This window comes from Melanotaenia boesemani, chromosome 2 (genome assembly GCF_017639745.1).
Source record: "Melanotaenia boesemani isolate fMelBoe1 chromosome 2, fMelBoe1.pri, whole genome shotgun sequence".
In the NCBI taxonomy this organism is placed as follows: domain Eukaryota; kingdom Metazoa; phylum Chordata; class Actinopteri; order Atheriniformes; family Melanotaeniidae; genus Melanotaenia; species Melanotaenia boesemani.
Window position 1 is genome coordinate 15,700,639 of NC_055683.1, and position 13,279 is coordinate 15,713,917.

A 13,279-nucleotide genomic window follows, 5' to 3' on the forward strand; every position below is an offset into this window, starting at 1 on the left:
GCTACTAAGGTAGCTTAAAACACAATGATTGGACTACAAATTAAACAACTCTGTGGTGAAGGCTGGCTGTTTGGCACCACTTTGATGATCACAGTTATCTTTTCCCTGTATGTAACATAAAGGAAATTAAATTCCCTTGATACGATTTTTACTCTAGCTTCTATCCAGGAAAGTTTTTCTGAGCACTTTTTATTGGGATAGTGTAGCTGTTTTAGAAAAAAGCTAATTCCCTCTCTCCATACTCAATCTCTTTCTTGCAGTTCTTCTAAGTTTAACTCAAACAGGTTAAATACATCAAACACACTTTAGCTCTTTTAAACCCACTCACACACACGCACACACACAGAGGAATGCAAACACACCTGTTCTCTTACTGATGACCTCAACCAGGGTGGATGGGAAGTAGCCCACTCGATCATTTCCCGTTCTGTTGTCATGGATACAGCCTTTCCAGCGTCCATCAGGGTGCTGCTCCAAAACCTGGGTAGTTAAAATGTTTACAACAACAGTGTTAAGTTTGGCAAATGTGAATTAGGATACACTGTTGCTTACAAACTGGAATAAATCCCCTGAGACCGTCAGCAGTAAAGCCTAATTGTTCCTTCAGACCCTGAGGGAGGACACACAGGCCCTGCTTGGATTCATTGCTACTGTAATAAGTACCCAAAGGCAGAATAAATTTGCATAAATATTCATAAATGATGTATCAAGCAAGCATGTGTTTCTGTAAAACATATTTGCAGTAAATGATGCTGAAACTATTCATTATTGCATATTCATTAGTTATCTCACCAAAAAGGCAGCGAGAATTCTTAAAATCTACCTGCAAGCACTTAGAAACAGAATGTTTGTCTCGGTTACTTTACACAAAGACAACAGCTTATGTGTCGTTATTTCCTCTGACCACTTTAAGATTGCTATCTATCTATCTATCTATCTATCTATCTATCTATCTATCTATCTATCTATCTATGTATCTATCTATCTATCTATCTATCTATCTATCTATCTATCTATCTATCTATCTATCTATCTATCTATCTATCTATCTATCTCTTTCAGCTGCTTGCTTACTTTACTTTCTTACTATTTAATACAAAACATTGGGTCATGAGTTGCTGGAGATCGAGGAAAAATACAATGTAAAGACTGCCGCAAAAGGAATAAGTAAATAAACTATTTTATCTTTGGGACAAATGATTAAAAGTGGGACACAACATAAAACTGCCCAAAGTCACCTGAACAGCCTGAAGACAAAAGTTAATTTTGGAGCTCTGACTGGCACTAGTCTGACGTTTTTTTTTTATTAATTAATCATACTACGGATAGTAGTACAAAGATCTTTATTAAATAAAAGAAGAGCTAGCCAAGCTAACCAGAAGCTAACGGTAGCTAACCAGCTAACGGAGGTAGGCGGGCTAAAGCTAAGGCTCACTGTTAGCCGGCTAAAATCTGCGTTTGTGCTGCACTCTCCCTTCTTGCCACAGATATTGGATACATGTCAATCAAAAGGACATGCCCCTAATTATGCCAAATTCTAAGAATAAGTAACATCCAAATGGATGAGTTATAAAAAAAAATTCACCACCCCTCACAGTTATCATGAAGGTAAACTTGACCTATTAATCTTAAAATGTTTTTTTTTTGTACCAGGCTTTAAACATGTTTATTTCTGCTGTGAAGTTGGTCTTTTTAACATTGGAGTCTATGGGGATTTGCTCTGTTTTGGAGCCAGCCCCTAGTGGATGAGGGGTGAACTGCAATTTTTTGCACTTCTGCATAGTCTTCACATTTTACCGCTGGAGGTTTACAGGCAGCGCATAAAACAAACCTTGCTGTAAAACCATTTAACTTTTGAAAGAATTGACTTTTTCTCTAATGCATGAATGAAAAAATTAATAGTTGAAATTGTACCTAATCATCATTATCAACATCTTTATCATCACCCAACCTTAGGACTGACAACCATGTACTCTGGCCTCTTGTGTTTGGATTCATATCTTAAAAAGGGACGTTGTGCTTGTTACCGTGATGACGTCTCCTGCTTTGATGTTGAGGCTGGTCAGGTCGTAGTTGTTGCAGTAATCCTTCAGAGCCCGAACCTGCAGCGCTGCTGATGCATCTGTAAGACCGTACATTATACTGTAAAATATACAGTAAAAATGCTTCTTATTAACTAAATTCTTGTCCTAACAGGATGCTGCAGCTTAAAAATATGTTTTCACGTTGTAATTATCTTATGCAAAGTTTTAAGTCAAAATTCAAGAAAAGTATTTACTTTTCTGCATTGGACAATGCTGAGTTTGTAAGATTGATATTATTATCAGCTCTGTACCAACAGAAGTGCTTTAACTTTGCTCATTATTATGAATTTACACTTTCCTGTCTTGGTGATGAGCTACGCTAGTGAGCTGCTAGCACTATATTAGTATTTACTTTAATGTCAAATGAGTGATTTCAGTCTTCTCATTTCATTCTGACCATAACGCCATTTAAAATTTTAATAACAGCAGAATGCAAAACCCATGTTTTATTCCAGATGGAACATAAATAACATATCAGTTGCTGAAACTGAGACACTTTACAATTTCTTGGAAAATATTAGCTCATTTTCAATTTGATGGCAGCAACGTCAACTATGTTTTAATAACTTAGGCTCGTGGAAACGCTCTGTCCACATTCCACAACACTTGGTGGCAGTAATGCACCAATTTGTTTTATGCCAACCGAAGAAGAAGAAGAAGAAGAAGAAGAAGAAGAAGAAGAACAACAACAACAACAGAGATCTGGGTTTACCATCCATCCATCCATCCATCCATTCATCCATGCATCCATCCATCCATCCATCCATCCATCCATCCATCCATCCAATCCTACCCCTCAGCAGCTGTTTTATCTCCTTGCTGGCTTGTGTTGCTGTGAACTGGTAGACAATGTCAAGCGCAGTCTGGCTGTACGTGTTTCTCACAGCAGCATTAATACCACTCTGTAAGAAAAAATAATGGAACACTGCTTTTTTCCCAGTTTCTGTTCATTTGTCATTTTTTTTTATTTCAAGCAGAACTAAACTAAGGATGTGAAAAAGACTTCACACAGGTAGTTTCTATTTTAAAAGAAAAACAAAAGTTCTTTACTATAAACATGACCAATTATGACAAAAACCCTTGTATATTCATTCATACAAGACCAATTAAAACCTACATGAATTTCAGGGAGTGATGCTAACAAAAAATAAATCTAAACTCCGGTGGATCTTTTTTTAAATATCCAGCCGTACCATATTTTTCAGCCAAGAGGACTGAAACCCGGGGAGCAATATCCTATTCAGATGTGTGGAATCAAATGTAGGCTAAATGAACAAAGATGAATTCAGTCCAAAAGCACCACGGGGCAAAGACTCACAGCCTTTCGCAGTTGGAGATCTTAATGACAGTTAGTTTCTCATGCTAGAGGACACATAGCCATGAAAACATATTGGCTCTCTTGTTTTCATAAACCTCGTGGCCTTATTATGTCACTATCTTGTGGGCCATTAGCACAGTTTCTCTCTTGCTGTTGAGCTTTATTTTTCATAACTGGGGCTCATTTTTATCACATGAGGATGAAGGGATTTTCCACACTTTTCCAAAACAGACGACAACTGACCATCTAAATCATGTAATACTTCCCAGGTCATCTATGAATATTTTTATTGTGATTATTACTGAATAGAGTGTGTTCAGACAGAGGCTTCTTCAAATTCACTGCAAGACATAAAGGTAACCGTGATTATCCCTGCCAGCATTTATCATGCTCCAAAACAAGACATTAACTGTTAATTAACCACTATTTCTTATAATTGAAAAAATAATAATATAACATAATTGCAATTTCCCTCTGAGACAGAGTATTTTCATTCATTTAATTTAATTTATACTGTTTGTTATTCTATTAGATGGTCTGAAAACAGGAGCAGTAGAGTGAATTATTTTCCCATTAAGCTTTTATTTGTATACTACCCTTGACTTGGCTTTCAGTCTCATACTACGTAGCATGTGTTACATATTACAGAATGAGGTCCACTGAATTGGCTTCACTGCCATACTTTCATTAAATTTCTTATTGAAAAAAGTTGTATTCTGATTCAACCAACAGGAACATAGTGTGGCATGCCATGTTGATCAGCTCATACATGAGCCTGAGACGAAATCATCATATGCCTGTGGCTCACTGTAATGAACTTATAAGTAATCTAAAATCGGACAGTGTGCAGCTGCCTTAACTCACATAATGTTTTAGTTTCTAAACTAGTTGTAGTTTATTATTGTGCAAGCCTTTTTACAAACTTTGACAGATAGAAACTTATTAAAAATGAATCTGTTGTGGTAAAATTGTGGGCGAAGTCTAAAATATTCTTGACATCTTGGTATATTTGATCTGTCTAAACATGGTAACACAAACATGCAGGCCAATTTTAGAGCCAACATGTCAGGGCTGCCCCAGTTTTCAATGCAGGAAAGTTTTAATGAAAGTTCCACTCACGTCCAGCAGGAGTCTCACTGCCTCTGTCTTTCCACAAAGGGCAGCCTCGTGCAGGGCAGTGCCCGCTTTGGTCTGCCGGTTAATGTCGATGCCGGCCTGAATGAGCAGCCTGAGAGAACGAGGCATAAAAACAGTGAGTTAAGAAAGGAAGGTGGTGGTATAAACAGAATAAAGCAAGGACAAAAAGCAGAGAAGAGAGGTGTTTTGTGTGGTATGCTTTGATTTTATGTAAAAAAGAAGGGGTTTTTTTCTTGTGTTTTTATATAAAAAAGTAAATAATTTCTGTTTTGCAATCATACCTTGGCAGTTCTCACCAATACATCATTGCCTTGTGCATACCAGTGCATTAGGAATATTCATTTAGACTTTATTTTCAGGGCATGACTGAAATGCTACTGAAATGACAGATAGTTCATCATTCCGGAGTATAACTGCTTTTCTGCTAAATCTATTGGTTTATAAATGATTCATAGAGCCTAAGGAGACTAAAATATTTACACTGTTTGGTTTGAGTTTACCTTGTGTGAGCCATACTATCATTTGAAATGGGAGTACACTCTCTTTCATTGCTTTACTTTTTGTTAGATAATAAAATTATGATCTAGTCTTTAAAAGGTGTTACAATTAAGCCAAAATTCAGAGGCCATTTGTTCAAAAAAATTAGTCTACCACTACTGCTTCCGCATGAAGTAAGAGCATATATATCTGGCAAGTGCCGCTAATTAAATGTACTTGATTAAATGAACATCAGCAAAACATCTCCATAAAAGCAGATGTTTTGGCAGGTTTTTGCTCTGCAATTGTCAGGTGTGTATTAACTTTTCCAGGCTTTTCAAGTGCCATCATTCAAGACAGCTGTCAATCATCTCAGGAGTGGACATCCCAGCAAGTTCACCCCAGAGTCAGACTGGGCAATACAAAAAAACCCAAGAGCTACATCTCAGACTCTCCAGGCCTGTGTTAGCTTGTTAAATGTTAAAGTTTGTGACAGTACAATTAGAAAAAGACTTAACAACTGATTGATTGGAAGGGTTGCAGGAAAAAGCCCCTTCTCTCGAAAAATAACATGTAAGCACAGTTTAGATTTGCAAGGCTGCATCTGAACAAACCTCAAGGACTCTGTAAAATGGCTTTTGGACAGCCCAGACCAAACTGGAGATGTTTCCTTATAATTTGCAGCACATTTGCATGTCAGCACAAAGACTTCATACCATCTATGAAGCATGGTGGTGGAGAGCTGATGTTCTGCAGACATATAGTCATTGACCGGTCCATGAATTCCTCTGTATAGCAAAGTATTCTAGTAAAATGTGAGGCCATCTGTCTGACAGATAAACCCACTGAAGCTGGGTCATGAAACAGGACAATGATCCTAAAGACAGCAAAATAACTACAACAGACTTATTGATAAAGAAAAGAATCATGGTGTTAAGATCTTACAGATAGGGTAGGAGATCCTGGAAAAATGGTTTGAGCAAGCTACATTCTAAAAATACACAGAAGTCCAAACCCCTTTCTTCAGATTTCCCACCGAAGCCTCCAAAGCACAGAAATGCGCAATGCTTGTTCCTGAGGGCTCATGAGTGCTGGGCAGCATCAATACGCTAACCTATTTTAGTTGAGTTTGTAAACAGCGCACACTGCCAGATTCACTTTGAAAAATTCAAACACGTTTGAAATACTGTGACTGCAGTTGGGCACAGTCTGTTCGCCTCACACATTTGCCAATTTGACGCCGAACCCCGTCACACTAACAGGTTTCTGCACCAACTTGTCATGACAACAGACTTAGCAAACTTAGCCCAGTAGAAACAAACGGTTTAGTATTACTAACATAGCAGTTCGTCCAATTCATTTTATTCTCTAACTAGCTAGATTCTTGTCAATTGTTGTTAAATGAAAACATAATGTAGGAATCCAATTAATATTCTCCAAAAGTCATAAAGATTTAGTTATCTTACCTATCAAGTAACAGAGCCCTTGCTCGGCTCTACTTCAGCGTTTCTCTTGGAAGTAGCCTTCTCCAAAACAGTTTCTTTTCCGACCCAGTATAGGCACTTTTTCTGCCATAATGTCCCTTGTGATTAAGTTTCTACTGCCATTTGATGTAGTAAGCTAGCCAAGCTCTGGCTCTCGCTTCATTGCCTCAACAAGTGCTCCAAGCCTGAGAACAAACGATTTGTATTTAGGAGGTTTAGGGGTAGGGTCAAATGGCAGTTGAGTTTGAAAGGCACATCGCCAACCAATCTTTCAGAAAAGGCCGGTTAAAGTTATTGCATGGTGTTTTTTCAGTCCTTTTTGTTCCACAAGTAACTCATTTTTTAATTTTGTGTTATGGGCTCGATACAAGGGGGGTGACCAACAACAGCAACAGGCGAAAGTCATCGCCACCCTGGTGAAACCAAACACACGGGAGGTGACAAACAGCAGCGACGGCGGCAGTGTCGCACGTCGCACTCTCGGATCGCATTTCTCCAAGAAATTTGATTGGTCATTATTTTAGAGGGAATTTTGACATTTTCAAACCAGTCCGTAACAGAAGAGTCAAAATTCTGCTCGAATTGAAAGAATCTTGCTGTTGACTCAAAAAGAAAAAGTACAAAAGAAAAAGTCAGCCCTGGGTTCATCCAGGGCCTAACTTCGGACAAATCCACCCTGGTCCCACATGGCTGCCTTTTCATTTACATCTCTATAATCTTTGTGTGAAGTATCGTAAAGTATGGGAAAGTCAGATACAGCTAAAATGATCTATTCCACCATGTTGAAAGTGTTTGCAGGCTGCGCTGTATAGTCTGCTCTCATTGGTCACCCAAGGAAGCCAATGGGGTGTGAAGTTGATTTTAAGCAAATAGTAAAAAATGCTCCTGGAAAACATCTCCAACCCTACCTTTAGGAGGGCTGTGCAGAAACCAGTGACCTGAGCTTTTACGAAGAGTGGACCAAGATACCACCACAACAATATGACACTGATAATGTTTTACAGAAAATAGTTAATGCTACTAAAAGCAGTTCAACAAGCTCTGTAATCACGTACTTTGTTTTTAGACACTGCTTTTGCATGTTGGCTTAGATTGTGTAAAATAACAACATAGCGTTATGTGGAAAGTATTGTTCAGCTTAAGGTTGTATTTACGTAATTTTAAGACCTGGTAAGAAGCTTGTGGTCTTATCATCACCTGAGATAAAACCTTCTTTTTCATACTTGTTTACATATAAACTTATTTGTTGATAAGTAGTCTGTACTGGAATAAAATGACATGGTCAGAGGGAAGTTCATCAAGAGAAAAGCTGCCAAACACATTTAATTTAGCTTTTTGTTAGTGGGCGTTTTTAGGACTGCTGGCCATGTCTAATGAGCATCATTCATCAGTGTTGCTACTTGAGAAGCACATTTTACTCAACCAACTGACAAGCTTTATTCTCCCCCTCACTTCTTCTCTTTTTTTTCTATCTCGTTTTATTTTTCCACCCTTCCCTCTTCTTCCGTCCTGCTCTCCCTCATATTTTCTTTCATCCTTCAGTGTCTCTTTTTCAGTATATACATCGACACACACATAGTTGCACAGAAAGTGACTGAGCGATGACATAAAGAGTGGATTTTAAGAGAAGAGTTTTGCAAAAAGACACTAAATTAGATATAAATCCCCACAGAGATGAGCTATAACTACTATAATAACTATAATACTTCTATAGAGAGGTAAAAGTAGGAGGATTTTGCATAATATTGTCGTCCTGCTGTGTTACACGTTAGTTTTATTAGCTAGGATATTTAAACCTTGTGGTTTAGTCATTATCTTGTGTGTCTGTGAGATGGAAAGATGGATGTGTGTACCTGATTATGTCTATGTGTCCATTCTTGGCAGCCAGGTGGAGTGGAGATGTCCCATTAGGGTCGGTGGTGTCTCCCTTTTTAGGTTCCAGCAAAGCAGCACACATATTACTGGACAGCAACAACTGGACCACCTAAACACACATGTACAAAAGGAGCAAGAGAAATGCATTTTAATCACTGTATTTCTTCTAAATGTGAGGCTTGAAGACTGTCAGAAACCTATATAAACTATAAACTACAAATAAGGAGGAAAAACTGGTTTAGGTAGATTCTGTGACAAAATCGAATCAAATAAAATCTCATTTATAAAGCACTTTTCATACACGAGTAGCATAAAGTGCTTTACGTAATAAAATGCGCATAAAAACAACAATATTTGAAAATGAAAGAGAATATAAAATAAGAAAAAAATACCCACCAACTCTTTCTCTGTCACACACACCCAAAGCAAAACCCCTACATGACCAAAATCAGCTTCTCTCACCAAAATCATGTCAAATTCAGATTTTTAATATGTGAAGTAAGTAATAATAAAAACGTTGTTCTTTTTGCATTTAGGTGTTAAAAGATTAACGTGTTAATTTCACAGATGAACCTCTGCATTAAAATGTTTATTTTGACAGCACTTATAAAGCTTTATTTGAGAAATGTAGGATATATTCTTTTTTATTCATTTTAATGTAAATGAATCATATCAAGGTGGCAAAAGATCAATCGATTCCACAAACTGCATAAATCTAACGATGATTGAACTTGCTCGCTTGAAAATTTAAGAACATTTCTCAAAGAAATAATTAAAAAATAATCAGTTATTTAATCTTTTGGTCTGTATCATAATAAATGCTATATAGACAAAAGTAAGGGACTATAGATGGGGATCAAGAAGTTCCACCAGAACCAGTTATACAGCTTCCAAAACACCAGAACGGTACGTCTCTGAGCTTCATCGATTTCTTTTTCGATGAAGGCATGGTTATTAGACAATCAGTCCACTAGAGGGCAGTGCAGAGTTCAGACTTCACGTCCAAGTTCGGACTTCAGTTTCAAACAGCTTCACCCCCATCATCATCATCATCATCATCACTGTATTTATGAGGCGCTTTAACACCAGCCACAGCTGAACAAAGTGCTGAACATCCAATATATGTAAAATAAAAGCATAAATAAAAATAATAACATAAACAATTAAAATGAAGAAAATTTAATAAACATGGTAAAATAAAAATAAAAAAAAATCTAATCCAGACAATAAAAATAAATGAAAAAAATTAAAAAACCAAGTAAGATTAAGTCTCAGGTTGGGTTGAAGGCCAGTGAGTAAAAGTGAGTTTTAAGACAAGTTTTAAAAATGGACAAAGGGAAGTTTTTCCACGATTTAGGTGCAGAGACAGAAATGGCCCGGTCCAGCAAACAAGGCAACAGGGAAAGAAAATGTGAAACTGTACATTAAAAGAAAGAGACATTAAAAGAGGGAACACAGTAGATGGAGTTGGTCTGTGCAGCCATTAAATGCTCCCTGGCCTGTTTTTCTTCTTTGGTCCTTTCACTGGTTGCAGATGGGCTAAACTTTGCGGCACTGCCGTCATAAAGTCTAGTGGTACTGCTCTGTTTGCAGCGTTTGTGTAACATCTTCTCTAAAAATGTAGTGAAACACAGACAAAATCAAAGCAGAGGATGGACAGAAGGCTTTGGCTATTCAATGCTGAACGTAAACAGCCTTAAGTATGAAAGCAGACGTCCCAGTACATTGGGTCACGTAGTGTATACCGTAGACTACAGAGAATAATAGTAGTAGTGAAGTATTTTTGACAGTGAGAGGCAGTAATGCACAGTGCTGTGCCTAGACCATATACTGCATATATAAGATGGATGGAGCCTCCGTGACGTTACCCGTAGGTTTCTGAAGAGCTGAATTGAAGCTTATTGGGTGGTTCCCACCGTTGCCATCTTGGCAGCGTCACACATGTTGTCATTCCCAGAAAATTCAAAATTGGGCAAAGAGGTGGAGCTGAGAGGGGGACTGTGAAGGTGGGGGTGAATGACTGACAGCCATCAAACTCCGAGCTGCCTGTAGCTAAGAGCTAACCGAACTAACCGAGCTAACCAGAAGCTAACGGTAGCAAATGGTAGCTAACCAGCTAACGGAGGTAGGCGGGCTAAAGCTAAGGCGCGCTGTTAGCTGGCTAAAAACCGCAGTTGTGCTGCACTCTCCCTTCTTGCTACGGATATTGGATACCTGTCAATCACGCCCCAAATTATGCCAAATTTTAAGATTAAATAACATCCAAAAGGATAAGTTATAAAAAAAAAAAAAAAAAAAAAATCTCCCCCCTCACAGTTGTCATGAAGGTAAACTTGACCTATTAACCCTAAAATGGATTTTTGTACCAGGCTTTAAACATGTTTATTTCTGCTGTGAAGTTGGTCTTTTTTAACATAAGAGTCTATGGGGATTTGCTCTGTTTTGGAGCCCCTAGTGGATGAGGGGTGAACTGCAATTTTTTGCACTTCTGCATAGTCTTCACATTTTACAGGCCGAGGTTGCCACTTGGTCTAGACTCCTGGAAGAAGATGGAGAAAGTAATTCTAACATGGAACTAATTCAGCTAACGTTAAACAGTAAAAGCATTTGTATATAAGTTGTGTGGTTTATTTAAATCATGCCCTGATTCGACAGCATTGATTTTGGGAATTGAGTCAGTTAAAAGAAAACATTCAGATGTGTACGAAGTATTTAAGTTTTCTGACATTAAAAAAAAAAACAAACGTGCCTTGTAGATCAGCATGTGGATCTGGACAGTAGGTGCACTCTATTTTATATGTTTCCTTGCCTCAAAACACATCAGGCATTAAATGGCTTCTGCAGAGCTTGATAACAAGCTTCAGGGTTGAATCAAGTACGCTGGAGCAGGGAAACGTAAACCATACAGGGCAGTACTCTGGTCAGGGTCGCTCAAACAAGATAAAAAAAACACACCATGTGTCAGTTCCAGAAACCGGTGCTGTACGAACAAAAAAAACTACATTTATACACGTTTACTTGTACACACACACATCTTATCTGATGGTTGGCTCACCCAATAGTTTCTAAATAAAAACACATGTTTACATATTTATTTAACGGTTCTTACCCCAACTCTGCCAAACTCACAGGCCAGGTCAAGAGGCGTTTTCCCTGCGTTATCCACAATGCATGGGTTGGACTGGTGCTGCAGCAGCATCTCTGACTGGGGTCGAAAACACAAACACAAACAGACACATCAGAAAAAAATCCATCCAACAATTGAAAGTGACTGGAAAGAGCTGAAGACAAAGTAAAACATTTATGAAATATTCACATGAAGACAAATATACACACAAATTGTAGAGAGCCGAAGAGAAAATATAGCTTAAATTTAGACCTTATCACTTATATTCATAGCAAAAACTTTAGCAAACTTTTACAAAAACCATGTTTCTTGTTTCATGTGTGTTCATTACCACAGTACAACTGTTTCATTAAGCTTTTTTTATTTTCCTCTAACACATGTAACAGGTGACAGAACAACCTTAAATGTCAGTCCATTTTTGATATAATAAATCTTAATAGTTCAGACAGATTAAACCAAAGTTAAAAGACAGATAGCACAGAGCTGCTGTAGCTGAAGGAACCTGCTAGCTCCAGTCATTAAAATTATGGAGAATTTGGGTTTTATTTGAAGAAAGGTCAAAACCACACAATGTAATGCAACAATACGCAAAGGAGGAAACTGAGTCTACAAAACAAAACAGAAAGCAAGATAAACACAGAAGACTAAAGCTAAACAAAATATATAAAAGTTCTAAGTCAAAACTTGCCTGAAATCTTAAATGTTTACTACCTGAAACTCAATCCTTCCACCACAGACTGGTTGGTGTTTCTATGACAACACAATCATTGTTCCCATTGTAATATCACAGCTTTGTGACTTAAGTGTAAATAATATTTTACGACTCCTTTTACAAGATGAATACGTTTTACTTACTAAACCACTGGGGTTATGTTATGTTACTACCACATCATTTTTAGATTACATTGAGAAATGTGCTCCATCTGTACTGAAAGCAGCACGCCCAGTGTTTAAAATAATACGTTGACAGTATTTAAAAATTCATTTGTGACATAAATAGAAGGTTTTTACTCCCAATCTTCTTCTTCTTCATCTTGTAGACCAACGTACATAATGCAGTACAGCCATGCACATTACTCATTCATACACATTTTAATGTTGTGCTTTGTAAAAGAATGAAAAGACAGAGGATAGAAAACACATTATCTGTGTCACATTAAAGTCAAGTACCTTTAACAACGTTGTATGACTAAATTAAAGCATTTATTTAATGGTTTTAGGCCTGTTAGCCATGTTTAACATATATTATAAAAGAAATCTGATATTATAGTAGAATATTGTGATAACAAACCAGAGGATTCATATTTTACACCACAGAAATGACTTTCAGCTTCCAAACGCACCAAAAAAATAGAACAAGTTAGGAGAATATGCCAAATATAAGTTCCCTGCCTCACATAAAAGAAGTCCTTCATCCCCTTGTTTTTAAAGCAAATGTTTCTCATATTCGAGCATTTTCCTTTGTCCTCACTGGAAATTAATCATTTTCCTCTTTCAGCTTTTGTAATTTCCATTTATTTGTCCTTTGCATACTGGGAGCAGCTGAGGATTAAATCCAAGCTTCAGCCCCAGTTTGTTACCCTGCATAAATCATGTTTATTTAATCAAGTGGAAGCAGTGGTTCTTCGTCCATGGAGCTTGTGAACACTTCTCTCCTCCAGGGTACGTTCACTGCTGTATTGAGTTTGCTATTTTTCATTGTTGTTGTTTTGCCAAACCTGCAGCAGCACTGCAGTATACCCCCTACATTTTTTAAATTAGGAAAGCCTAAAACATG

At 37.5% G+C, this 13,279-nt stretch overlaps 1 protein-coding gene across 5 annotated transcripts in view; it reads right to left on the reverse strand.

The window, feature by feature from the left end:
- caskin1 (CASK interacting protein 1) overlaps nt 1–13,279 on the reverse strand; it is a 141,800-nt gene that overhangs the window by 38,211 nt on the left and 90,310 nt on the right. For all 5 annotated transcript variants that reach the window (XM_041996796.1, XM_041996784.1, XM_041996788.1 and 2 more), the window contains exons 5-10: nt 11,485–11,580; nt 8,354–8,484; nt 4,522–4,630; nt 2,878–2,986; nt 2,028–2,122; nt 363–480 (exon numbers count right to left, since the gene is read on the reverse strand). In XM_041996796.1, the coding sequence (XP_041852730.1) occupies nt 363–480; nt 2,028–2,122; nt 2,878–2,986; nt 4,522–4,630; nt 8,354–8,484; nt 11,485–11,580 (658 nt within the window). The remainder of the gene's footprint in view (nt 1–362; nt 481–2,027; nt 2,123–2,877; nt 2,987–4,521; nt 4,631–8,353; nt 8,485–11,484; nt 11,581–13,279) is intronic.